Below are 27,859 nucleotides of genomic sequence, written 5' to 3' on the forward strand. Positions count from 1 at the left end.
GGGCAGAGCCTCTGCAAACTTCAGTGCAGGAAATGTTCTGGTGATATGCCCCTTTTGTAGCCCCTGCTTTGTGTGTAATCATTTATCTACTGAGTACAAATACTGCATTAGAGGTATGGCTTAGATTTATTTTTATGATTGCACAACTGGGTTTTCAAATTCTCCAAATAAACCCCATGAAGTCCTCTAAACAAAGCCTTACATTTTTCAACGTGTTCTGAATCTTTATTTCGTCTGGTCTTAATCATATTTTGCTTTTATTTGCAGATGGAAAGAACCAGGAGAAGTAAATGGAATCCTAGATCGCTATGTAATTTATATGGCCACCAATGAGCAGAATTTTACAAAGTGGAATGTAATCTATAACAGCACAGAACTTTTTCTGGACTTTACTATTCCGCAGCTTTTCCCGGGTACTGAATACCTCATAAAACTAGCTGTAAGTTTTAAAGATGTGTAGTAGAGGTGTAAAATGGTGAAAATGATCCAGACTTTGTTAGCATCTTAATATTTAATGGTTCTTGTGTCCACTTTATTTAACGTCTTCTTTTTAAAGCTAAGGGGGGTGAGCCATCCTGAACAAAAGTAGGTTTTTTTGTTTCAAAACAGACTCACAAAAATGTGAATGTAATTTAAATACAGGTTTTCTTCAAGGATAATTTGGATAACTAATAAAGAATTGAGCAGAAATATATTAAATGTTTTTTAAAATGTTTCATTGGGCACAACTTACAAGAAAACATTTAATATATTTTAAAGTGTCAACCTTTCATATTTTGTACCATAGCAGTTTGTTCTTTCATCTTAAAATCTGTATGTAGAAGGAAATAGCAAAGAAGAGTAGTTCAGTGTAAAGTAGCACTTTGTGTATTCAAAACATTTTAAAAGACATTAGTGTTTTCATTGCATTTTTTATCATTGGTTTTATTTTTTGATGAAATAGAACAGCTTCAACTCACTAACAAACCAGAAAATATGTGAATAAAAGGAGGGGATTGTCCCTTGTTTTAAGCACACTGTTCATTTTATAACAATACCTATATAAGGATATTTGCTTTGATAAATGCCATAGAAAAATATTCTGCTCTTGATTATGAATAAATTTACATTTATGTAGACTGGATATGCATTCATTTTTTTCTTAACATGCTCTTGAATGTTCTAAATATTATACCACACAAAATAATCTACCTTCAGGTAATGATAAGGATCTGACTTGAACCTGAAAAAAACAAGGATATTCAGTCTAATTAAAGCTTAGATTCATGTTGAAATTAATTCATTTGTGCCTAGATATTTCAGCATAGTAAATTGCTTAGCATATATAATAGCATCATGTCCAAAACTAAGACATTACTTCAACAAGCATTTTATGCCTTGATTTTTTATTTATTCATTACAAAAGAATTTGTGCTGTCCTTCACTGTGCCACAGCTCTTCTCTGCTCCTGCCCAGCTTCTGTGCATGGGGGCACAAGGAGAGAGCATCAGGGAAGAATTAACAGCTACTATCTGGAGAGCACCTGGGACTGCTTCTTTTGGTGGCTCTGCCTTGGGATACAGGAGGAGGTGTTGTGTGGATGTTGGTTTTGCTTCATCAGCATGCGCAGATTTCCTAGAAGTTATCAAATAAATTTTTAGGAACCTTTTGCTCTTTATATTTTTTTTTCTCGTTTCTTTGTATTTTTTTTATCCCCCTTAATATTTGCATTTAATCAGAAAGTAGGAAAAGATAATTTCTTCCAGTGATAAAGATAACCAGATTTACCTGGATAAAATGCAGTGGTCTGTGATAGGTGAGTTAGAAGGTCTTAAATGTCCTTGCAGCTTTGAAAATGATAAAAGTGCATGAAAAGCTCCATATCTTTGAGGTGTGATAGCTTTCATAAAATATTTGGGTCCCTCATATGTAGAACTAGTTTGACTGGTTTGAGAGGAATTTCTGTTACATGTTTACAAGTTATGAAGATTAAACATGGCCAAATGTTACTTGCATACTTTATGAAAGGAAAAAACTCCAAATATAAAAAAACCACCAAAGACCAAATCCACAAAAAATTCAAATCAAGCATATACACCTGGAAAAAAAAATTAAATATTTAGTGTTTCATATATAATTTAACTGAATTTCAATAAAACTTTAGAATAAATACCCCAAATGACAATCAACAGTGGAAGATGTAACTAAATTATTCCTTTTTTTTTTTTTTTGTTAGAATGAAATACTTCTATCAGCTAGAACCTTTTTCTTTTCCTTGTTTCACAGTTACTATTAACTTTGGTTTGTTCACATTAAAAAATTGGTTTTGGTTTCTGTGTTGAGTTATCAAAAATTGCAGCTTGAACACAGGAATCAGGAGCCTCGCGAGCAGAACTTTCAGCACATCACAGGCTGTTGCCTTTAACTTCTGTATGAAAGGTTAATGTTACTACATTGAAGAGAGTTAGAAAATATTTATTTTTGCATGCTGTTGCCAATTTTCAGAATTGACTACAGCCATTTAATATGCAGCATTTTTATTCATATATGAGTACAACAGGTTTTGTAAGCAAATCTAATGCTTCATTCCTAAAGTCTGCCAAGAAGACATAGGGTCATGTCTCCATGGATTAGTGGAAAGGAACTAGCGAGGCTGTCACTCTTATTTGTATGACTGAAGTTCTTTTGTGATTGAACTGTTAAGCCAATATCTCCTCAGGATGCTGCAGTATGGGTAAGCTGGCTCAGGTCCTGGGTGGAGTGCTGCTATGTGGTGACATCTGATAGGGTTTGCATCTGTTCTTTGGCTGTCCAGTTCCTTTGGTATTTTTGCAAATTTCACCTGGACTCTGTTTCTCAGAGTGACAAAATGGGAATTCAGTTTGGATGGAGGTTTTCGTGGCTTTGAACATCACTGGATGTGATAGCCAGATGTCCAGTCAATTAGGATACACCAGTCTAAAATCCCCCTACCTAAAATGCAGATGAGCTCTCTTTTGCTGATTTTCATTAGAAGAACCAGAAACTTCATGTCCCAGCAAATTTCAGAGATAGAAAAATTGAGCTGCATGAAATTCAATAAATAAATGAATGGAAAGGCTGCTATTACCAAGCTCTTAAATGAAACGCTCTCCACTGCTGAAGTAGGCCTGGTGGAAATTAATTAGCAAGTCAGTAAGGAATAAATGAGAAAGAGGCCTTCCAGAACTGCTCTTTTTGGCTTCTTCATGAAGCCAGTGGAAGTGGGAACATTCAAACATTATTCTCCTTCTCCTAGAAGGATAATTTTCTTAAATATTTTTCTTAACAAAATGCTAATGGTTACCTGAGCATCCATCTAAACTGACACTATTTTTTTGGGTTTTTTTAATAGACATTATCATGTTAAAATGAATGCTGTTTTTCGGATGTTCCCAAAACTGAGTTTGCATTCTTTCATCTTCACTTGGTAGTTCAGACTGAACATGGAGTCATTCTTTAGTTGCATTTGGAATGTAATTTCCAGTTATATCAAAACAATCTTTATGTATGAAAGAGCCTCTCATTTACAAACAATACTTATTTTTACCCTTGGGGTCAGTATACAGTTTTGGAGGGCATAGGGAATGTATTTGACTGCTCTCTGATTTGAAAAACAATGGGAAACTGAAGCTAATCCTTTCAAATGAAATATAATAGATTGAGAGAAACATTTTATTCCTGGAGATCTGGAGAGCAAGGTTCTTTGTGTGCTGATGATCCACTTGTCCACTTTAGTACATGGAGGACTTATTAAAACACAGATAATCCCATAAGTTTTATGTATGTCCAAATGTAAATATTTGTTGAATTCAGGTTTTGATTAATTTTATTATTAAACAAAACCCTAAAAATAAACAATAACCTAACACAAAAATCTTTCAATGCAGTACCTATATATATACACATGTATTTTTATGTTTTTTAACATGTGTAGTCTTGCCATCAGCATTAGTGCAAATAATTGGCAAAACATCACGCAGACCATAGCTGTGTGCATGTAAAACTTTAAAAGCCTGTTATATGGAGTGATATGCACTTTTGCCTGCACATTGTATTATTTCATATCCCTAACAAAATATAAAAATTGTGTAGTTAACATTTTGTTCTCTGGCAACTGAAATACAAATTATTTTACTTTATTTTCCATAAACATGTAATAATAACAGCTAATACACACTGGTTTATAATAGGGTGGTTTTTCACTATTATAATTGCACATGCTTCAGGTGCTGTTGTGATGTACAGAAGAATGTTTTATCTATAATATGCCTAAAAGCTAAGTATCATGAGTTATTATACATCCTCTTGTTATTTGAGAAAACAGGTAAACAAATCTATGCTAAGAAAAGTGTTTTACCTGAAAATCACAGGCTTACTAAGTTTAGATGTGGAAGACTAATGAAACTTAGGCAAAAAAATTAATTGCAAAAATTATTGCTACTACACTGAAAGGTGTTTATTTGTTCTGATTAATATTTTAAGGCTTGCACGGGAGGTGGGTGTTCTATAAGCGAAGCCAGCACAGCTATAACAGATGAGAGTACACCAGAAGGGGTTCCTGCTCCAAAAGCCCAGTCATATGCATCTGACTCCTTTAACATCTCGTGGACTAAGCCTGAGTATCCGAATGGTAAGTGAACTCTTTTAGCCTCAAGTTAAAAAGATGATTAGTAAAGGTAAATTAATATTCTAAATGGCAGCTTATATGTGGTGCTTAATTTTTAATGATCATTTTAGCACATAAAATACCTGAGATAGTATCATTGTCTGCAGCCGGGAGGTTGTGGTTTTCAGCCTGTCATGCAGTTTCAGTGGCTCAAAAGTGCTCCCTTTTGATAGTTCTTGTGTACTGCATTTCATTGTTCAATGTTTTCCAGGACAACTGAGCTGAGGAATAGGCTTTCTTGGAGAATATCGGTCCAGGATGTTAATTTTACCCTCCAATAAAAAATTAATTTATTTTACATTAATTGATATGTACTATTAATTAGACTTGTGTTCTGCATACTCATCATATAGTTGTACATTTCTATGCCTGTGAAAGTTAAACAATATACTTTCTTTTGTTTAGAAATGTTTTCCATTTCGAAACATCCATATGTAAAACTTTTAAACAAATGTTACTTTTCTAGTGGGGTTGCACGGTATCATTTACTTTGGAATTCACTCTGATTTTATTATCATGCATGTGGCAGTTTAAATCACTGCTACATGCATGATAATAAAATCAGAGTGATGCTATGTAGAAATCAGTAAATTTGAAGTATCAGAAATGTTTTCTTTATTGGCTCATTATATTATTTCAATATATAGAATTATTTCTCACAGTGGTTTCACATTAATTTCATTTTTTCCTACAAGTCTTTATCCCATTTTCAGTTGTGATAAAGCAACTCCTACCTGTTCAACTTCACTAAAGACATTTTAAATTATCCCCCAAAAGTGGTGATTGTATTCTGTAAGGTCTTACCTTAAATTTAGAAAGAAATAAGAATATGTCACCTAGTAAATAATTTATTTGATAATTTATGGTTCTTTGTATGGAAGTCATTGTAGAAAATTTTGCTTCCTAGCCCCTTAGAAACTTTCTAACCCTATTTCTAAAATCTCATCAGCATATGTGGCAAAGGCAAGGAGGCAGGAGAAAGGGGAAGGGTAAGGGATGGGAGGGGACAAAATGGCGAAGACAGTCACGTATGTGGCTTAGTACTAAAGTCTGAATAATTTTCCCTGGAGTAGGCATTTTTTATAGCTAGTTTCAGGACCTGATCCTGTTATTCTTGCATTGTGGAAAAAAAAATTCAAACAGTTTAGAGAGTGGTTTAACTAATGAAATAAATATAAATATATATGTACATATACATATTTATACATGCATATCAACAGCACACAATAAAGACCTACAGTTTAAGAAATAAATTTCCACAAGCTTCCTTTAAAACAACTGAAATCTGGGATGCATGACTAAATTTGAGTATTATAGATTGTTAATACAGCATTTACTGTGTACAACTTGAATCTCCTTTTAACTACAATAAACAACTTGCTACAGAACCCCTGAGGGTGTTGGTGCACCCTCAGCAAGTTTGCAGATGTTACCAAATTGGGTGGGAATGCTGATCTGCTGGAGGGCAGGAAGGCTCTGTAGGGGGACCTGGACAGCCTGGATCAGTGGGCTGAGGCCAATTTTATGAGGTTCAACAAGGCCCAGTCTGGGTGCTGCCCTTGGGTCACAATGACACCAGGCTGTGCCACAGGCTGGAAAGCTGCTGAGTGGAAAAGCACCTGAGGGTGCTGGTCAACAGTGGCTGAACTGCAGCACCCAGTGTGTGCCCAGGTGGCCAAGAAAGCCAATGGCATCCTGGCCTAGATCATCAATAGTGTGGGCAGCAAGACCAGGGTGGTGACTGTTCCCCTATACTCGGCAATGGTGAAGCCACACCTCCAATCCTGTGTTTAGTTCTCTCACTCAGAAAAAAAGACATTGAGGTGCTAGACTGAGTCCAGAGAAGGGCAATGGGGCTGGGGAAGATGCTGGAGCACAAGACTTATGAGAAATAGCTGAGGGAGCTGGGGGTGTTTAACCTGGAGAAAAGGAGGCTCAGGGGAGATCTTATTCCTCTCTACAACTGCCTGAGAGGAGAGTGTAGCCAGGTGGGGGTCAGTCTCTTCTCCCAAGTAAGAAGCAATAGGACAAGAGGAAATGGCTTCAAGTTGTGCCACAGAGGTTCAGATTGTGTATAAGGAAATATTTCTTCATGGAAAGGGTTCCCAAGCATTGAAACAGGCTGCCCAGGGAAGCAGTTGAGTCACCATCCCTGAAGGTATTTAGAAGATGCAAAGATGTAGCACTTTGGGACATGGTTTAGTGGTGGATTTAGCAGTGCTGGGTTAACAGTTGGACTCAACGATCTTCAAGATCCTTTCCAACCTAAATGATTCTGTGATTTATCTAGCAACATCTTTTCTCATTCTCCAATTTTCTATTTCCATCCTTTCCCCATTTTCTTGAAAAGAATTAAAAAAAAAAAACCCACCAGCAAATAAGCTCTAAATGTTTTGACTGAGCAAGTGCTTAACCTCAGGAAGGTTCACATTGTTCAGTGACTTAGTTTTGCTCATTCTCAACACATCTTTTGGGCTGCCTTGTGGCTGCATCATTTTTGATGGCTGTCAGTGTTTTAAAAGTGTAAGAGGCTGAAAAATATCCTAGTTGAGAAGAATAAAATTTGAGAAAGGCCAGCAGAAGGTATTTAGGTACTATCTCTAAAACTTTATTTCTTCAGCATTCCACTGGGGCTTTCTTGTTTTTTCTGTATTTTTTTCCTCAACAGCATAGAAACTGTTTCCCGCTTTAAACTGAATTGGTTCAAACTTGGTGTGTTTCAGGATGCTAAGTGTAAGCAGTGCTTTTCAAAAATACCAGGCTTGGCTTTGTTTCAGGTGGAAACCTCAGAATTGCAAAGATTTGCATATCATAGATTGTCATCTCCTTATTAGATCTCTGGGGCCATTCCTTTCTCTCCTGCCTGCTTTCATTTGCTACTGCTTGACAGATGCTACTGCTTATTTCCATGGGCTGAGGAGGCTTATCAGCTTCTAATGGGTGTGTGGGCTGGCTGGGGTTTGGACAGCACAGACTTTGCTATGCTCTTGTGATATATATGGGGTCCAGCTGCTTGTCTTGAATTAGAAAAAAGTTAAGGAGAATTAAAATGCTACCCTGGAGGTCAGAGGTGGCAAACAGGATTAAAGGCTACATGGCTTCTTCATAAAGATAGCACAATGAGGAGAAACAAGCTTTGGCATGCAGGAACACCTAGGCTCGTGTTGTCCAGATGTAGATATTGAACTTTGGGGCTACAGTTTTTTATTTAATTTAAGGCTTATTTACATTATTTAGAGGAAAAAATATTTCATAGAAAAATGGGAAATTATACACCTAATTCTTTGTTGAAAGTTTCTTCAGAAATATCATTTATGTACCAAGTAGAAAAAGACTTTTGGAAGATGGCATGTTGAATAGATTTGAAATATCAACATTTTATTTTGTCTTTTTTTCAATCCAGCAATAAAATGGTTGATGGGACATGGCCCAGATTCTGCCAATCTACACATACCTGTCACATATGTATGTAAATAGTAGGTAGTGTAGGCAATATTGACCATTTAGATGAGGGCAATATATGGAGAGGCTTGTGAAGTCATGTGTCATCAGATATTCTGCTTTGACCTTTCATTATTCTAGTGGCCTTAATAAACAATGATCTCTTCTTCAGAGCACATGCATTATAATCTTGCCATATAGTTTGAGATCTGCTCTTTTAAAATCCTTAGCTGGTAAATTCTCAAAAACTTCACTTTGTGTTCATGTCCCAGATAAAACTTAGTCTAAGTCAGGACTCTATCTTCCAAGGCCATGTGGAATTTTAGTGGAAAATATTAGGTATAGTAAAAACTGATTTATAAAATTATTCAGTGAACTAAGCCAATACTTGCTCTTGCAAATCCTTGTGCTTATGAGAGATGACTGGTGTTTGTAGTCAGTGAAATTGATGTAGGTAAAAGTATGTTTGCTTAAGATTTGACCTGTAGATTGCACCTTAAGAGTAAAGTGCTTGTAGTACTTTGGATTCAAAATCTCTTTAGTGTCTTGAATGTCATTGGCATATTATATGGCCTCACCCAGAGAGGGGAAAGGAGGAAGAAGAAGACTTTATAGCTTTCTTCAGTTTAAGTTTAATTTGCATTCTTGGAATTTTTTTCAAAGGTGAAACATAATTGTACTACAGACAATAGAGATTTTGTCTTCAGTGAAATCGAGATTTGACCTAGCTGTCTAGACTTCATAATTATGAAGAAATTCCATCTTTTCATAGTGACCACATGTTGCTCAGGAAGCCTTGTAAATCAAAAAAAATGTCCTATAGTCTTAAATATTTTATGCTTGATAAACTTCAGCAATATCTAGCAAGTCTCAAGAAGTTTGTTAACTTTGGGCTGACTGTGAACTTTTTCTGTTTTGAAAGCCTGTACTGGTGAAATAGGGAGGCAGAGTTACTTATCCCTGGTAAAAATAGTTATTGCCTAATTTAGAAAATTGGCTTCATATCTCAAAAATGGACTATTAGCCCTTTTCTTCTGAAATGTACTTTTTTTCTTTCTTTTCATACTGTGGTTTTCTCCATCAGTGTCCTACAAGGCAAAGGCAGATGTAAAATCGAGAAATAATGGATCCGATTTTTCAGGACAATTGTTCTCTGGGAGAACTAACAAAAACTCAGAGTTGAGCAGCAAGCTGCTCCTCAAGTGGGGATGCTGCACAGTGCTGTGGCTTTAGGAACTCTCTAAACATTATTGCCAAGTGACCTGATTATGATTCGTGCTGTTACCATAAGTATCAAATGAATTAATAATGATTTATTAGGCACTGATCTGGGCTCTCTGGTGACCAGTGACAGGACCCAAGGGAACGGCATAAAGGTGTCTCAGGAGATTTAGGTTGGATACCAGGAAAAGGTTCCTTGCCCAGAGCATGTTTGGGCACTGGAACAGGCTCCCTAGAGAAGTGGTCACAGCACCAGCCTGACAGGGTTCAGGAACTGTTTGGACAATGCTCTCAGGCACATAGTGTGACTTTTGGGGGTGTCCTCTGCAGGGCCAGCAGGGGCTGGACTTTGGTGATCCTTGTTGGTCCCTTCCAACACAGGTAATTCTGTGATTGTATTTTATGATACTTTGAAGGGGTTAGTGCTACAGGTGTAGTAGGTGCTTAGAGTTATCTCAGTGTATGGCATTTTTTCCCTGTAAAACACATAATTAATACCAGCATTCACATTTTTCCTCTGAGATAAACAAAATATTTTAAAGTATATACCCATATTTATTTAATGGAGGAGAAATATCAACCATTCATGTTATTGCATCACAAGCAACCAGATACAGAACCACAAGGGATTTTTGCTTTAGGAAGTCTGTCAAATGTAGTAAGATTGAGAGTGTGAGATTTTCCAGGACCTCCTCCTACACACATCTCTGCTGAGTTGAGTTTAGCCTCTCACTTTTCTAGAAGAGAAAAGAATTGAGGACTGTGTGAGAATCACTTCCCCATACTCAGCTCTTAAGCATATAAATCTTTTGAAGTAGAACTTTTCAAAGCTCAGCTGAAGCAGTTGTGTGTACACTTTTATTTATGAAGCAGTTTGCCATTTTGTGGAAGGGAAAATATTTTTTCTTTTTCACATCGAATCTTCCTCAAAGTAGTTTCAAAAAATTAATTTTTAAGGGAAGGAATGGTGAGCTGAGCTATAGTTCTACAATAGAATTTGTCTTTTATAATGGAAGGATTAGAAGGCATCCTCTGAACTAAAATCACTTCAAATGAATCCTATAACTTTGCATTTATTTGCCTAAGATTTCTAATTGAAAAAACTTCTAAAAAGGGCAGTTATTCAGGAGTAAGAAAGATGGCAGAATAGACCTGAGAAAAAGTACTCCTGTGCAAGCTCAGTTTCCAAAGTCTAAGCAAATCTGTAAAACCAAGTCTTTAGTTAATTAAATTCAAAACACTGTACAGGATTTGTTATCCTACCATGTACCTTTGGAAGAACAAAGTTTTAGAATTCTTTATAAATGCAATAGGCAATCACTTGATGTTTTAGTTAGTATTACCCAGTTATACAAGAAGGACCACTCTTTCCTCTGTCTAAAAATCTTGATAATGTTTGTGTTTCCAAATAGTTTTCTTTCTGTAGATTGAATAAGCAAGGAGTATTTTATTTCAGGATTTTTTTTCTACAGCATATTGAGAAAGAAATAGTAATCATTACTCTTCTGTGATATCATTAAGAAAAGTGGGTAAAATTTTCCAACCACCCTACTCCTATCCCAAATTAATGAAGTGTGTTGTTTGTTGGCAAAGTGCCAAAAATCTGAAGTAATTGTCATCAAGAATGGGTATGAAAAAGGTGGTTTATGTGACAAAATTACTGGTTACTGGTTCATTGCAGTTACAGCACTGCTCTGAGTTGTCTTTCCGTATTTCAATTATTGTGGAGATTTTGTTTCTAAGTCTGAACCTGTTAAGATGTGAGATGGTTTTTTGTGTTGTTTGAAAAGCCATATGCAGAGTAGACTGTGAAGCAGAATTGCCTCAATTTCCCTCATTCCAAGGTGATGCTGGCTGCCACTCAGAAACAAGTTTGTTAAGGGGTAATGTTTGGAATAGTGTAATTGATAAAGAGATGCACTCCACTTGTGCGGTTTTCAACAGTTAAAGATGGGAGAGTATATTTCTTTGGAGTTTTACCTGCCCAGCCATGCTAAACAGTATCTGCTCAATTGTAAACAGTTTGAAATACTATTACTGCCTTGGTGTCTGTAGCATTACTATTCTTCTAAATTCTGTAGCTTTTTGGTTACTGAGTGCTCTCACATTGTTTTATAGGTATTATTACTAGCTATGGATTGTACATGGATGGTGTTCTGCTGCAAAATTCATCACAGCTAAGTTGTTATGCCTATGGGCTTGCTCCTTGGAGTCTGCATTCCTTCAGAGTCCAGGCTTGTACTGCAAAAGGTTGTGCTTTAGGTCCACTGGTGAGTACCTTAATTTACATTCTGGGAGTGTAATAAATGTCAGATGACAGTGAATATCAGAGTAAATGGTGATGATTCACTCTGGGCAGTACTAACCCATCTGGCAAAATGTGACATTTAAAAAAAATCCTGTTTAAGAGCTGCTAAAGATTCAATAGGTCATTGTTAGGCACCATTCCAAAGCAGAACATAGGTACAATGAAGGAAGACAAAAACGGAGGCTGAAACACACATTATTGAAATTAAATGGAGTTAATATGTTTGAAAGTTGCAGGTGTGCTTTAACCACATTTACAAGGATGTATATAAAGTAAGAGTTACTGTTCCAGTAATGAGCAAATTTCTAGCTGCTGGACTGAAAGGACTAAAGTTAATTTGAGAATTGCAGAAGCCAGTAGTGGCAAGAGGAGCAAGGAAAATATGGTAATTCATAAATCTTTTGAATGCAAGTATGTGATCAAAATATTATACTGGACAGATTTTAGCAGTCTTGTGTAACACCCCATTTTTGCAGGATTTGAGAATACAAGAATATTAAATTTGACAAATTTGAGAAAAACAGACCTCCTGAGGCTTTTTTATTTTGTTAAAGGTTTTTAGACATATAGCTGAACTGATAAATCTAGTATGATTTCATAGTACTGTAGCTGATGAATAACTAGAATCATATCTACTGTGCTTGGGTTTGTTTTCAAGTATAACTGAGAAAGGCCTGTGTTTATTCTGGGATTTAACTTTTTGTTTAATTCAGCTTTATTTGCAGACTTCTAAATTTGATTAAAAAAAGGAAGAAAAAAGACATTTGGGAGGTTTTTGTGGGTTTTTTTTCTATTTTTTATCAGTAAAGAACTTCCAGGCTTTATTTTTATGATGTAATTTGTTAGCCACATTTCCAGTGCTATTTCTAAGATTGTTTTCATTCAAATGCCGCTAATATTTTCTCTCTGCAGAAGACAACTGGACTTTATAACCATCAAACATTTTATAGCTTGCTTTACTTTGAAGAATATTTACTCTTAAAAGCTTGAATGGCTTTTTGCCAGTTTTTCTTGTACATTTTTACAACTTCACGTATACCCCAGAAGCAAACATTGTTTTAAGGTACTTGATGTGCTATAACCTAATCCATTGTGTTGGTAGTGATGCTTAAGACAACTCATTACCAAACTTTGCATACAGATGAAATATTTAAGTTTTCAGTACTACTTCCTATCAAATAGGCATCAAAAGAACTGAAGAGAACATCAGTGGTTACAGTTTAAAAAATATTTTTAGTAGTCTTTTTTGATGTCTCCACTGAACTACAGACTTGTGACTTGACTTTTGGAACAATTCTAAGGGGTTGCTGTAGCTGATGCTCATCTGCATCCCATGATCAGTACACAAACTGTTTTCCAGAGCCAGTGATCCATCTCTAATCACAGGAATTGAAGTACATCTTGATTTAGGCTCACCTAAGTGCTGTCAGGAAGTTAAAGCACTGGATCTTCATTTGATTTTTAAAAAAAAGATTTTCATACCAATTATGGAGAAAATCCAACATTTAAAAAAAAAAGAGAGAAACCTAAAGTTTTGCCTCTGCTCTAAATAGTATGGGAAACATTTCCTAGCAGTAAACTGATATGCTTCCAGCTATTTTTGTTGCTGATCTTGTGCTTAATGTGCCCTAATCGATCAAGGAACATCATGTGACATTCTCCTAAATATGGAATTTGTCCACCTTATATTCCTGAAGGTGGCTCTGAAGATCTTAATTAATTATGAGAGCATTAGATGTTATTCTGTTTCAAAAACTTATTTTTGTTCAGCTTAGGTAGTTTTTGTTTGACACTTTTTTCTGTGACTATGATTTATTTTTAAGTGAGATGTAAATTGTTAAGTACATTAAGAAAAGCTGTATTTTAATCTCTTCGTATTACACCCAAGATATTGCTATTGTCTGTTATAATTGTTTGATTGTTTTGTCCCTAAAGAGGGAAAAAAAATGGTTTATTAAGGGCAAGTGTAACCTCTAATAGATTCTCTGAAAAAATTCAAGCAAACTAAAATTATGCTAGTTTTGAAATATATTAGCTCCTGTAAATATCTTATAAATAAATGGAAATTTTCAACACTGAATATTTCTTGTCTCAAACCACTGCTATTAAATTTAAATTTCAGGGTTTTAGTAATATGTATGCTAGTACTTTTCCCAGTATTATTATGCCTATCCTATGATTTGGTGTAACTTCTATGATAACAGAGTCTTTGTTTATAATGTTATTAATAAATATGTTGAAAATACCACAGGATGGTATATAAAGTAATATTTAGAAAAATGAATATGAAAAAGGCTTTCTGTACCATATGTTTATATAGCACATCATAAAGAAAAAGCCGAAGACATAATACAGCTGTTGCAACTGTTTAGGACATGATACAGATTGCTACAAATTTATATTATTTAATGTTTTTTTGAATCTTCTTCAGTAGAAAAACATAATTGTTATTAATTTCTTCACATTCGTGATGTTTTTGATTGGAGCACCTGCATTTAGGAGCTCTTTACTGGAAATTACTTTGTTTAGAAAGTACAGTTTAGTCAAATCCTTACATAAGGATGTTTTTGACTAAAATACCCAAATAATCAATGTGGCAGTGATCCAATAAATCTATGAAGTACTTGTTTATCTTTAAGCATGTACTTTATCCTGTTGACTTTACTTCAACTTATCACTTGCTTTAAATATAAGAAAGTGTATAAATAGAGAAGCACATATGGAGGTATTGATGCACGTGGCACTTGTAAACAATAAGCTGTCCAATCTTTACATCTGAAAAGTGCAATATTCATGTTTCAAGGACAGAGAAAATATGTTTGGTTATTTAGATGACAGAGCAAGTGTGGCAGATTAAAAATAGCATTTATTAACATTCCCAAGAACCTGCAGTTGAGAGGCACTTACAGAGGTGCGAAACCATCTTATACCTTAGAAAACACCAAGTAAATAATGTAGGAGAAACAAAATTGTCACCATAAATAGCATAACAACAAATTACTTTGTTCCATAGAACTGAATGTTTACTACAAGTTATGAAATTTCAATAGTAAGTCTCTGGAATATTGAATAAGTAGTTATTTACTTCTGTTGCAAGTCTTTCCTATTCCATACATTATCCAGCTCTTTTATACTTTATTTTCTCTTAAAGATTTGCTTTTTATTGCGACTTAATTTTATTAGGTGAATGTCGAAGTTAATTTAGGGAGCAGCCAATATTCCAGAAAGGATTTTTTTTCTGTCAAATATCTGTAATAATTTACTACAGTGTTTAAATGCATTTTCCTTGCAGTTGCTTTTTAAACGCGGAAAGAGAAAATTTCTTGGTCTTCTATTGCTGTTTCCTTTCCTTACACTGAGATTGTACATCCACATGAAGTGCAATGATGTTTGCAAAAAAATAATCTTTCATTCTTTTCCAGTATTTGTTTTCTGTTCCTTACAGTAGTCTCTATTAAAAGTGGGTTAGTAGCTGGACAGCTTCAGACAAAAATAGATGAAAGGACAGCAACATGCTTAAAAATTAGGATGCTGACATTGTTAGTTACTTTTTCTTAATTAAGAAATACCTTTTCTTAAACTTTGCTTCTCTTATTCCTCCTCTGTGACTATGACACCAAATTCCATCTCCTGCTGAATTTACAGGTAGAAGCTCGGACCATGGAAGCTGCCCCTGAGGGAATGGTTGATGTATTTACTACTGTTGATGGGTCCAAAGAAGTTCAATTAAAATGGCTTGCCCCAAATAAACCTAATGGAAAACTGACCTACACAGTCCTTGTCACTGGTCTGTTCTATGCTGATCAAGGTATAATTTTCCTTTCATAGTAAGTCTAATGGTAGCATTGATATTCCATTTATTTTTTAAAAAAATTCTTTTAGCACTAAATTTTTCTACTTTTTTTTGTTTTTCCCTGAGCCATTGATTATTTTAGAATTACCAATTTTTATTCTTTAAGAACTGCTGTTTTGATTTATGGTGCTTTTCATTTGTACAAACATATAAATTGGCAAATGAAGATAAGCTCTCTGCACTCATTTAGTCTCTAGATAAACACACAAAGTCTTATCTTGCCACCTTCTCTCAGATAAGGAAGCTATGCTCACAAAATTTCAGTTGGTTTGCTTATATAAACCACTCATGAGAGCTGGTCATAATATGGTTGATCATGGGTATAATTTGAAGAAGAAAGGGAAAGAAACCCAACTCTTTGTATCATAAACAGACTCAACATGAGATACAAAAGCCTGACAAGTAAGAGTTCCCTGTTAAACCTTATTGTATTGCAGGTTGTTCTTTTGCTTCCACCGGTTTATGTTGCAGGTTGTTTCCTTTTTTCTTACATATTTTAAATTTAAACATAGCAATGTGGTCTTGGGTTAAAATGTTGTAAATCATAGTAGGCAGAGTTAGTGATGTCACCCCTATGTAAAAGCCTAAGGCACTAAAGAAGGTAAATGGACATTTTTTCCAAATGTATTAAAAAGCGTGCATATTTTTAGTTGAAAGTAGAACACCATGTCCTCTAATTATATAATTGTAACATACTTGGGCAGTGAATAAAAATGAATGTTCACAAAATGAGTATGAGCATTTAATATGTCAATTTGAGCTATTAAGCATACTATAAGGTATAATAAATAATAAAATATTGTACACAAGTAATATTTATGAATTATACCTAACAATGTTGTCATTAATTTTTAGTGCACTTTAAACAGCATGATTGACATTAGGCAACTGTAAAAATGTTTTCTTATGAGTATAATATGAAATTGTGGTTGAAAATAATGTTTGGATGACATTTAATCCTTCTATGTACTGTTCGCAATTTTAATCAGTATTGTGAATGCAGTAACAGAGAATTGAATTGCTGATGACTTCATAACTTGCCTCTTCTTTTCTGCTCAGAATGAGACCGGTTTGTTGCTTCCTGGTGCTAAAGAGAATACTGTAGTTGCTGTAATTGCTGTTCCCTGCAAAGTAGTTTATAAATGAACTTGTTCATGTGCTCTTTGGAGAAACATGTTCACTGAGGAGGGTAATGCGTGGTAGGCAGTCTCCGCTGACCCCTCACAAAGACTGTTGTGTCCCTTTTTTATGCAATGAAGGCTTTGATGTATTTTGCTGTGAAGCACTTGTAAGATTATGAGGAGGAGTGATGATCAATATAAAAAAAAAAGGAGCAACATTGTGGCTGGACCTGTGACAGCAGAGCCATTTCCGCCAAGGCAGCAGGGTGAATAATGCAAAAGCCATATTCCCCTTGTGTTTAATCTTGCATTGTTTTTGCAAAGAAAATTTCTGCTTGCTTTCTAAGTCATGTCATCCTCGGTTGTCATCCCGTCTCTCAAACCATCAAAACGGTATTAAATGTTGCAAAGCTGTGCAGCTAGAGAACTTTCAAAAGTCAGAACCCATTTGCAGAGCAGCCCTTGTAGAAAATGTATTCTGTTCTCGGCAGAATTTTCCTTCAGTTCTTTCCACTGAGAAGTTTACTGATTTCTCCCAGTGGAATCTGCTGGAATTTATCGGTTCATGGTTGGCAGTCACAGATTAAGGTAAATGTCGATCCGTAATGACCCTCTACATGTTAGTATTGCAGTAAAGCTGGGCTTTTATGTCAAAGATATCGGAGAGGGAGCTATTACACATGACAGGGGTGATCAAGGGACTCCAGACCAAGGCAAGCATTATTAAATATTGACTAGTTCTGTGATTTATGTAGAGCTGGAGGAAAAAAGTGACTTTTTAACCATTATATATTCTTCAGCAACGAAAACCAGCCATTTATCTCCTGCTGGTAATAAAGAACAGAGTGCCTGCATATTTTAGTGGAGGGAAAACCTGGCCTTATAAATGAGATGGACTCTTTCATGATAACATTTCAGTTTGCTAATTGCCAAAAGCAAAACAGGCAAATTGGAAGCAATTATAAGAGTTGACTTGAAGTGCCTGCTCTGTTAGTTCAACTCAGGAGAACCGGGTGGTGGTGGAAGAATCATTGGGGAATAGAACCCAGAAAATTTCATTACGTTTGTTCATTGTTGCTGAAACTTTGCTTTGCAATGCTAAAGAAGTTAAGAGTGTTTCCCCCCAGAAGTCAGAGCTCTAACAATTGACATTTAAGCTTGCTGTTTTGGGGTTATGCAGGAAGGAAATTAAGCATTAATTCATAAAGCTTATATAAGACATCATCTGTTCACAATTTTTACACAAAGTTTATTGAATTATCTGATGGCTAATTGGTATTTTCTTGACATAATGAGCAACTGTATTTCATCCTTTGCTGCAACGTCTATTAAAGAGGCAAGGATTAAAATGGAAAAAGGGGAGAGGGAATTCACCTAGAAGGTGAATATGAACATCCAAATGGCTGTATCTCTCACTCAAATTGGTGGCCTGCTCACTACCTTAAGTGTCAGTTTGGGAAGCAGTGACCCCACTAATACTAGGTAATTTTTGTGTATACATCTCTCAAATGAAAAATCTTTAAGATAACTTTCATTAATAAAAACTCAAACTTCTGATAGGAATATGAGTGTTTAATAGACAAACATAATTTCCCAAACAGGTCAGTCACCTTCTCTTATTAAGAACAAATTTAACTAACTTCTGTTGCAAAACACTGCAAAGATTATTAGATGTATAAATAATATCTATTATGAGGGAAGGGGAGATGTAGGAGATTTTCCGGCCAATGTCATTCCAGCCCGTGACCTGTTTTTATTTGAAAATAGGGATACTCAATAGGATACTCAATAACATAATTCTAAGAACTGCTTAAAAAAAACCCATCAGATAAGAAGAGTATTATAAAAAAAGGCAAACATATTTTGGCAAGACTTTTATGAAAATTTAGTATTTGTGTACTTTACTGAGATACCTGTTTCTAAGTGAAGGAGAATTAGAAAGGATTAAAGGTAAAGGGACTTGAGTGAATTATTAAGCATATCAAAACATGTTGCAGAGGTGTCTATGATTTGATAATGTGGGGGTTATAGTGTTTCATCAAAGAATTGAATTCATTATATCAGTATCTTTTTCAACTTTAGCTTAACTATGTGAGGCCTAGATGGTCTGCCTTTGAATCTAACATATTTCCCTGGCTTTTTTTTTTTTTTTTTTAATTAGGAAATAGTATGCCTCTTGGGGATGGATTTAAGAGGGACAGACTTTTTGAGGAGTGGAAATAATTCTGCATAAGTATAGCCCCTGGACAGGGCAAAGGATCCCACTATGAGGGTGTGATTTTTTCCAAGTGCACGTTGTATTTCTACAATTTTGTACTGCCATCACTAATGTATATTGTGAAACTCTGCTTGATGTGTTGTTATCTTATCAGTGCCCTACTATAGCATATGGTATGTTGAGATAGCAGGTTGATGACATGGAAAGTGTTTAAATAACTTGTAACTTAACACTTTCTATGTCATGAACCTGTTATTCCAACACTGTAGAGGCACCAGCTGATCTCATGATGAATATTCTATGGCTGTCCCTAGGCTTGGCGCCTTTCCTTGTCCTGTTCCAAATCTTTCAAATTTCACATACCTATGTCTCTGACTGTCTTAATATTTGATCACACTGCTTTTCCACCAAATGGCTCTGCCACTCATCATGTTTGTTTAAGATACAATATAACTTTTCATCCATCTGCTTTTAAAAATATGCCCATCTCATAGCAGTTCAGTGGAGCAGCCTGACAGCTTATTGGTTATTTCCATGTTAAAACAAGTTGTATTTAATTCTAGACCTTTTTTCCCTAATGGGGCCAGATCATCTGAAGTAATTTGTAAAAGATTTAAAGTTGCTGTGGTTTTTTTTTAGTGGAGAATGTTTATCTTCTTACAGTAAAAACAATACTTCAGCTAAGGATACATCGTAATGCATAAAAGCAAGGGAGAATATTTTAGCTGTAATGTGTTTGAATTCCTGACTTTTGATTCCAACATAAATGTTTTGTAATGTATAGCCTGTTTTTTCATTGCTTTTTAATTCTGTTACTGCTGATAATTCTTTTATTTTAAGATGATGGCTTGGCAAGGTGTTGGTAAATAGTGTGTACCCATTAAGATTATCAATAACCAAACTGAAAGCCAAGCAAATACGATCACAAACTGATGGAAAAGGTCACTGCAAGTGCGAAGTGTAGATTAGCAGGAGATAGTTTGGATTGTCCAATGGAGGAGGATACTTATAATGGATTTTTCCACAGTTTGGCCATGATTTAACAATGTATTCAAGGGAAATACCTGTATCAATTAGCCATCATTTTTTAATTCAACTCTTCATTTTTCTGAAAACATTTCACTGTGAAAGCACTTGTTAAAAAACTGGAAGGAGCTTTACTGGGGCTGTTTCGCCATTCTGTTCTGCATAGGCATGTTCTAGTTTTCCAGAAAAGTATTTGTTTCCAGCAAACAGCACATGGAGATCAAACAGGACTTTAGGAATTGAGGGCTCTGTCCCAGTTCTGCAGTGCTCAGGCATCATTGCTTGGGCTCAATGCAATGTAATGACAAGTTGCTTTGCCTCAAGTCATTTAAGGCCCAGTACCTGCTTGGGAGGAGCCTTAAAGAGGAATTTGGTTTGCAATTGGTTATTCCAAGCCATAAAATACTAATGCTATCAGAGAACAAACAACACCTTCCCTCTTCAAGAGTAGTTAGATACACTCCCAGTTCTCAGAGGGTTTTAGGGGAAAGAAAGGTGATGGAGTCAGGCTTATTTCCCTCAAGTACTTTCCTCATTAATCCCTATTTATTCTCAGATGGGTTCAGATAGAATACAGGGTCATTTTTAATTGCATCTGAGTGTCTGAAATTAAGTTCTAGGACAGGAAGAATCAGGTATTACCTCTTTTCCAGAGGAGTGATTTGGAGGAAATTCTTATCTTCCTACCTCTGTCAGATGACTGTGTTAGCCCAAAATTAATCCAAATCTGTAACCCCCAAGATGTTGTGATGCATTTGAATGTGAAATTGACCTAAAGAGAATCCTTAATTAACTGCATGTCCTTAGGGAGTTTCATAACATGAAGTTGCAGGGTTATACTCAGAACTCCATTGCTTACGAATGTAGAAATCAATGTTTGTTATTTTCAGTTTGACATTTTGGGGTTTTTGGTTTCTTGAGGGTTTTTGTAATACTTATTATAACTTGTTTTGATGACACATCATCCACGTTCCATATTTTTCAGCAAGATCACTAACCAGGTATTTTTGTAAAGAAAAAAAAAATTATCTGCTTTTTTGCTTATTTGGAGATGGTGTACCAGAGAGGTTCATTGCATCCCACTCATTCTCTTGGCAAAGTGGAGAATTCTAACAGTAGAATACAGCATAAACAAGTTGACTTTTGCATGTATATATCAGAGTGTTGCACATCTAACCTTTTTAGTTTAATATTTACTATATATATGAATAAATGGAGTAAAGCTCAGACCATCTATTCATTTAACTTCTCTAAGAAAGTTCTTCTTACAGTCTTGAACTTGGCACAGTGTACCCAATACTTTCAGTACTCTCTCCAAACAGAAGTTAAAAAAGAAGTGTTAAGAATCAACTTAGTGCAAAAAGCAATGACTGGTAGGGGAAAACACCACCTGCAGATGGCAACAGAAGTGGGGAAAGGAATGCTGAAGCCCCTTGAAGTTACTAGCCTGTCTTGTGCTGAAGGCTTGAGAATGAGGAATGGAAGTTACTACAAAATGCTTACCACCTTCTGCACCAGAAGGATAACCTCCACACTCTCAATGTGAGTGTGGGAGGCCTTAGCTGCTTTTCCAAACCAGCCATTAAGGAGATTTTTCATATTTTGTCCCCTTCCTCTCTCATTTTGTCTGTCTTCTTAGTTCTAGTTAGAGACCTACAACACTTAGCACTCCTAAAGACATTTGAAGGGGAAGCAAAGAGGATGCATAACCCATTTTCAAATAGCCATATTTAATCTGTTCACCAGAGCAGGAGTTAGGGGTATTTTGCCTTGGAATTGTAGGGCATTTAAATTTTGATTTGCCTGGCTAGAAAACTCATGGTTTTGCATGCACTTCAGGATGATTATTGAGTAATGTTTAGTCAAGCTTCAGTAGCTTTTGAGCAGCTTCACAATGCACCATCTATTATCATAATTCTTGTCAGTATGAGGTGTGCTGTTCTTTTCCTTAATACAGGCATCTCAGAGGAAAGCAAAATTAAAGTCACTCTCTAATTCCTACATCTGACCATTTCTTTGGTGAAGACTCTAGCATCAGACCACAGATGGTGTTTTAATTGATCTTCTGCATCACTCTATTCCCATATTTATGTTTTTTGTCACATGTACATTGTCTGTCTTGTACTTTAGAATTTGTATGGTTTCATGTGATAAAGCTGATAGGGCTGAACCCCATTTTTGTGAGGAATGTAATATCAGTTCTTAACAGGCTGAAATTCCTAGTGACTGCCTATAGCAGGGTTGGCTCCAAGACTGTTTCTACTCCCTTGGGGAGTCTAGGGAATAATAGCAATCTTCTAGAGATGGCTCTGGTAAACAGTATTGAGTAAAAGGGAATTTGCCAATCAGTTTTCCTACAAAAACAGTCTTCTAGTTAATGAATGTCTTCCAGTGTTTTTAGCCTACATGAAGACTACATTGACTGTGCTTAGGTATCTATGGTAACTGCTAAATGTAAAAAACCAATTTATGACATTAAACACAATATGATTAATGTCAATGACATAATCCAATCAAGATATATACAATCTGGCTAGAGCTTCCACAGATAAAAATATTGAGTTTGAATATTTCTATGTGTTGGCTTTAAACAAATAAACTTCTCTTTAGAGACTAATATAAACCCCATGTGTTTTCTCAGGTAGAGAAAACGTGATGAAAACTGGGATTTGACAAGATTTTGTTGAAGTTTTTCTTTGCACTTTATAAGGGGGAATCAAATTATATTTGGACTATATAAGTTTCTAGTGTGATACCAGAAAGATCACTATGATCAGTCATCTTTTTATAGGGATAATTGTGTGCACCTGATGTGGCTGTTTGTGTTACTCTTCATGTTTTTGCCCTAAACAGTCTAGAGGGAGGTAATTTATAAGTAAGTACAACAAACAGACACCTGAGTGATTCTGTGGTTCTTTCAATCTCCAAGTGCATCACTTATGATACCTCATGAAAGGTGACTGGAAAAACCAAAAGAATGTCATATGTCAGACAAAAATCCTAGATCAAGTTTAGAGCTTCATTCCTTCCAAAGTATTACAACTAACTGTAATGGCATTTGACAGTACTGACTTTTTTTATATGACTTCTTTTGGCTAACTCAGCATTCTGAAAAAATAAATAATGTTCTCCCTCTGTGATTGAAAGGGTTAAATAGTACCAATTCATTACCACTCACAAAAGGATTTATTTTCTTCTCATAAATCAGTTTTATTCTACATTTTTATTATTCCCTTGGGTCAACTGCTCCAATTGAAATCAATACAAGTGCAAGTGACACAATCAATCTAGATATTTGATTATGGATTTGAGACTCCAAGTTCTGCTGTGTGTGTTTAGCTAGCCTCCTTCTGATAGTGTCCCTGGAGAATGGAAAATTCTTATTGGCATCCATGAATTATGGGCATAGATTCAGAAACCAGATACTGTGATAATCTCCATTTATGTACTGCTGCAGCTAGAGAAAGAATGTTCTAACCATGGAGAAGCAAACTTGAAGGTTTAAAATCTTACTGTTTCTGATTTTTTTTACTATATAAAGTCCCTCATGAAATAAACTTGATAAAGTCTTGATAAAATTATGATTTGTCTATAAAACCCCTCAAACACAAGGAATGAAATCAGTAACTATATGCTCTGTTATCAGCTTAAGATTGCAAGTGCAGCAAATGCTTTTGATCTTTGATGTCTCATGTCAAATGTGATGTTTTGCCACTTGGATTACTATACTGTGCTGGGACACTTCCTCCTGTTCGTATCAGGATAACAGTGCTTAGACACTGGAAACCTTTTTGAAATCCAGAGAAGTTGGTTGTACTCATAGAATGCTTTCCAGAGTTTGGTTTAGGTCATGAGCTGCATTCCTACTGTGTGTCTCAAAAACACTCTGTACAGTGTGCAGAGTGGGGGGTCCAGGACTGATGCCTCTTGGTGCTATTGCAGAAAAATTGAGTTACAGTAGAGATTAATATAATTACAGCAGAGATTTAACACTATACTTAAACACATGTTTTAAGTGGAAGGTGTAAATGAGACTGAGTCAGCTGCAAGACTCATTAGAAGTTTCTGTATTTATGAGAGACTAATGAGAAAAACTACAACAGTAATTCAAATCAAAAAGGTTTCATCTTGGCAGCTTCATCAACAATTACAGAGGTTTTTTAGTTCAAAGCCTCAGGGCACTGAGCTGAAAGCTCCAAAGGGTAGATGAGACCACACACTGAAGATTCCTTCCTGCCTGCCATCATGACAAAGCCTAATCTTGGCTGCAGTCATTAACCATCCAAGGGGTCTGTGCTAAGTTTCTTGTTTAAGCTCTCACATCAAGCTGGGGGCTTTATTCATATTTCAGTCCGTAGAATTAATGAGCATATAAATGCACATTACTTAGTGTTTGTAGCACTAATAATCACTTATTTCTACTGACAGGAACATGCTTTCATCATAATGATTGCCCCTGCTTTGCCTTAGGGTTCTTGAAGTGTTCTGAAAATTTTTATAGCATCGTAGAACAGCTGAGGTCAGAGAGCACCTCTAGGGAACAACCCTAGCAGGGTTAGTTGGAGCACATTGCCCAGGAGAGTGTCCAGCTGGCTTTTGAGTATCACCAAAGTTGGAGATTCTGAGCAACTTGTTCCAATGTTTGACCAATGTCAAAGTAAAAAAAAAAAAGGGGTTTTTTTATAAGTTTAAACAGAATTTGTTGTATTTTCTGTATGTACTCATTGTGTTTTGTTCTGCTGCTGTACATTGCTGAGAAATGTTTGGCTACTTTATGCCCTCACAACAGATATTTTTAACATTTTATGCATTTTTAAGATCCTTCCTCCTCTTCTTGAGGCTAAACATCCTCAGTTCTCTCAAACCCTCTTTGTGTGACATATTCTTCAAGGCTTTAATCATCTTTGCATGGAGTCCACTCCAGTAAGTCCAGTGTTTTGTTACGCTGGGGATCCCAGAACAGGATGAACTCTGCAGATGTGTCTCACTAGGTTGAATAGAGAGGACGAATCCCACTGTCAGTCAGGCAGTGTACATACAGATAATGTCTGTATGTCTCAAGACCATCTAAGATAGCTCTACCAAATCTGAGTCTGTAAGAAGCCTCTTTGAGTGATGACTAGAGTACCAGTCAGAAAATATTAGTCAGAAACTGGATCTTCTAGGTTTCATATTTCTGCTGTACTTGCCAACACAGATTTTGATCTTATTCTTCAAATATTTTCCACTTTTCAGTTTTAAAACTAAAGGTTTCTTTTAATTCCCAAGGAAAAAGGAAAAAGATAAAGTTTTTTAATGTAGATAATGTGAAACTCTTCTTATTTACAGGAAAATTAATATTTTGGATTCATAATTTTTCCAGTCCCCCAGTGCTTTTAAATTACCCATTTTGACTCATTCAGCAACTCCTCCTAGCCCATGAGAGTGAAGTTTTCATGTGTTAAGAGAGTCTTTAAGTTTTGAACTCAGTTTGATGGACTGTGACCATGATATGTCCATAGGAACAATACATCTGTCAGCTCAGGAGAAAGGGAATAAATAGTGGATCAAGACATTGAGGCAAAAAATCAGCAGTATTCTCCTCTGAAAAAAAAGAAAGAAAAAAAGCAAACAAAAAAACCCCCTCCAAAACAGAATGCCAAGACATAAAAACCAACCTCATCTCAAAACATAAAAACCCCCCAATAGTTTGTTGAAAAGGGGGGTATGGCATTAAAGCCAAACTACTTCACAAGTCAGTATAACAATTGAGATGACAATTTGAGAACAGTTCATTATTACAGTTCTTAATAATGCCAATAATGCAAAGAAGTATTTTAGCTGGTTTTCTACTGGGATAATCAAACTAATGGAAAGTGATATTTTTAATTCTGAATGCTCCATTATAAACAGTGAGAAAGGAAGAGATGGAGAAAAGAAAAATCTTAGCTGGGAGGAAAGTAGCTTTTGTGGTAGTTAATGAGGATAAAGAATCGGCAAAACAGGCAAAAGAATGAGCTAAGACACAAAGAAGTGTGCATATTCATAGAATTTCCCACCAAAGATGTGGTGTCAAAGAGGCACAAATTAGCTGTGTCTCAAATAGGGACAGAAACTGGTGACAATGAGGATGAGTTCAGGTGAATTCTTGTTTCATTTTTATTTTGCTATTCTAATCTTATTAACTTTTTCTGTGGCCCAAGGTACAAGGCTTAACCTCTGTATGCTCACATCATATAAAGCAGACATAAAACCAACTGTAAGTGTTTGTGATAGTTACCTAAGTAATCTTTGTATAGATTCTCACATGAACTGTTCTGTGAGCTGGATTTTTACTACCTTTTAGTCTTTGACTAGTCTTCTACACTGGTAATAATTCTGCTTCTGTCTGCTTGAATATCAAAGGACAACATGTTCTATAATGTAAAAGAGGTTTTCAGGACATAATGGAGCTATATGTAGAGTATGGATTGGTATTAATCACAAATGCAATGATATTAATAGAATTACTTGGTATTTGCCCAAGCTTGTGAAAAATGTGTCTTTCTCTGTTTAATACATAAAAAAGGAAACATCTCAATTTATTACCTTTTCCCTTAAAAACATAAATTTTGATCCTGATGGAAAGAGTACCTTTAAGCATGCCCACATCTGGGGGAAAAAAAGTTCTTAAATGTAAGATGAATATGTTTAGTTTGTATTATTTCTTTGCCATGAAAATGGTTTTGTGTTCTACCATTTCTGCGCTCATCACAACCTTTGCTACATGAATAAGATATCAGGATACTAATGGCTAATTTACAGTATTCCGTGTGTGCTGCTTCTATACTGTACTGCTGTGACCTTTGCAATATTATGTATTCTGATTGGCTGTGCATTTCACCTGTTCCCCACAAGTTAATAAGGCTGTAAAAAGGAGAGAACTTGAAATCACCAGCCAGTCAAATTACAGAATATTGAAAAGGTCAGAGCAGTACAGCACACAGAAAAAATTATGGAATATATGAGGCATTAAAATTCTTGAGACAATGATTATAACAAGAATGGAAAAGGATACCCATTTATGTTATTTCAATCTAGTGAACCCCATACGATGATGGACCCAGGACAGCAGTAATTTACGCACCACTGCCTCACAGGAGCTTAATTCACCTATTTACAGGGTTGCTCAGTAACAGGAATGCATATCTGCTTGAGAGTCCCCTGCAGAGTGTCCACTCAAAACCATCCTGAACCTTCAAGTACAGAAACTCACCGTCTAGAGTGCTCTTTGAAGCTTAGCACTTTTAAACAATTATTTTGAATGCAATATGTGTTTGTGTGTCTTTGTTTCAACTATACATCACTTTCAAGTATATTTATGATATTCTTTAGCCCTCATTTCTTCATATGGATCTTTTTCTGAAAAACTGACATACTTTGATCAGGTATAAACTAGGAATAAACTGGGAACAGCAGAAGTATTTCTCAGTTAGCCTTAGGCAAAGAAGTCCCACAGATAATTTTGGGGAGTTATGGAGAACTGAGCAGGAAGGCTTGTAGAAGAACAAAACCATAACTATGCAAAAATATGGAAAGATTAAGGAGTTTGGGGAAGCCCTTCATGTCTGCCAAGGATTTAGGTTTTCTTAAGAGGTTATACAGAATAGACTCTCTGAGCCCTCTCCTGTCAGGATTTATCTTTTTGTGCAGGTGTTTCCCTGCCTTAAGCATTCATGGATGGGGTGAGCCATTCATGGATGTATAGGAGTTTGTTTTGACCCTTTAAGTTGTTCATGTTAACAGAATTGTGGGGGAAACTTGCTTGTTGGGGTGCTGGTGTCTGTTCGTGGCAGGAATTTCAAGGCAGAAGTGAGGAGCTGTTCTGGTACAAACCACTTGTCTGAAGGAGAACAATGTCTCTTAGGACTTCACACTGTCTGAGGTGACTGCTGTTTGGATCTGCAATGGACTTGCTGGTGGGCTACAGTGGGATGTGGGCAGCATGGAGAGGAAAAACACCCAAGAAAATTGGACAAAGGGAGGC

The 27,859-nt window shown here is 35.8% G+C and overlaps 1 protein-coding gene across 16 annotated transcripts in view; it reads left to right on the forward strand.

Annotated features, from left to right (window-relative positions):
* The window catches only part of USH2A (usherin), a 392,736-nt gene that overhangs the window by 202,770 nt on the left and 162,107 nt on the right, over positions 1-27,859 (forward strand). For all 16 annotated transcript variants that reach the window (XM_068185676.1, XM_068185675.1, XM_068185673.1 and 13 more), the window contains 4 exons: positions 268-439; positions 4,483-4,630; positions 11,447-11,598; positions 15,282-15,444. In XM_068185676.1, the coding sequence (XP_068041777.1) occupies positions 268-439; positions 4,483-4,630; positions 11,447-11,598; positions 15,282-15,444 (635 nt within the window). The remainder of the gene's footprint in view (positions 1-267; positions 440-4,482; positions 4,631-11,446; positions 11,599-15,281; positions 15,445-27,859) is intronic.

This window comes from Anomalospiza imberbis, chromosome 3 (genome assembly GCF_031753505.1).
Source record: "Anomalospiza imberbis isolate Cuckoo-Finch-1a 21T00152 chromosome 3, ASM3175350v1, whole genome shotgun sequence".
NCBI lineage: Eukaryota > Metazoa > Chordata > Aves > Passeriformes > Viduidae > Anomalospiza > Anomalospiza imberbis.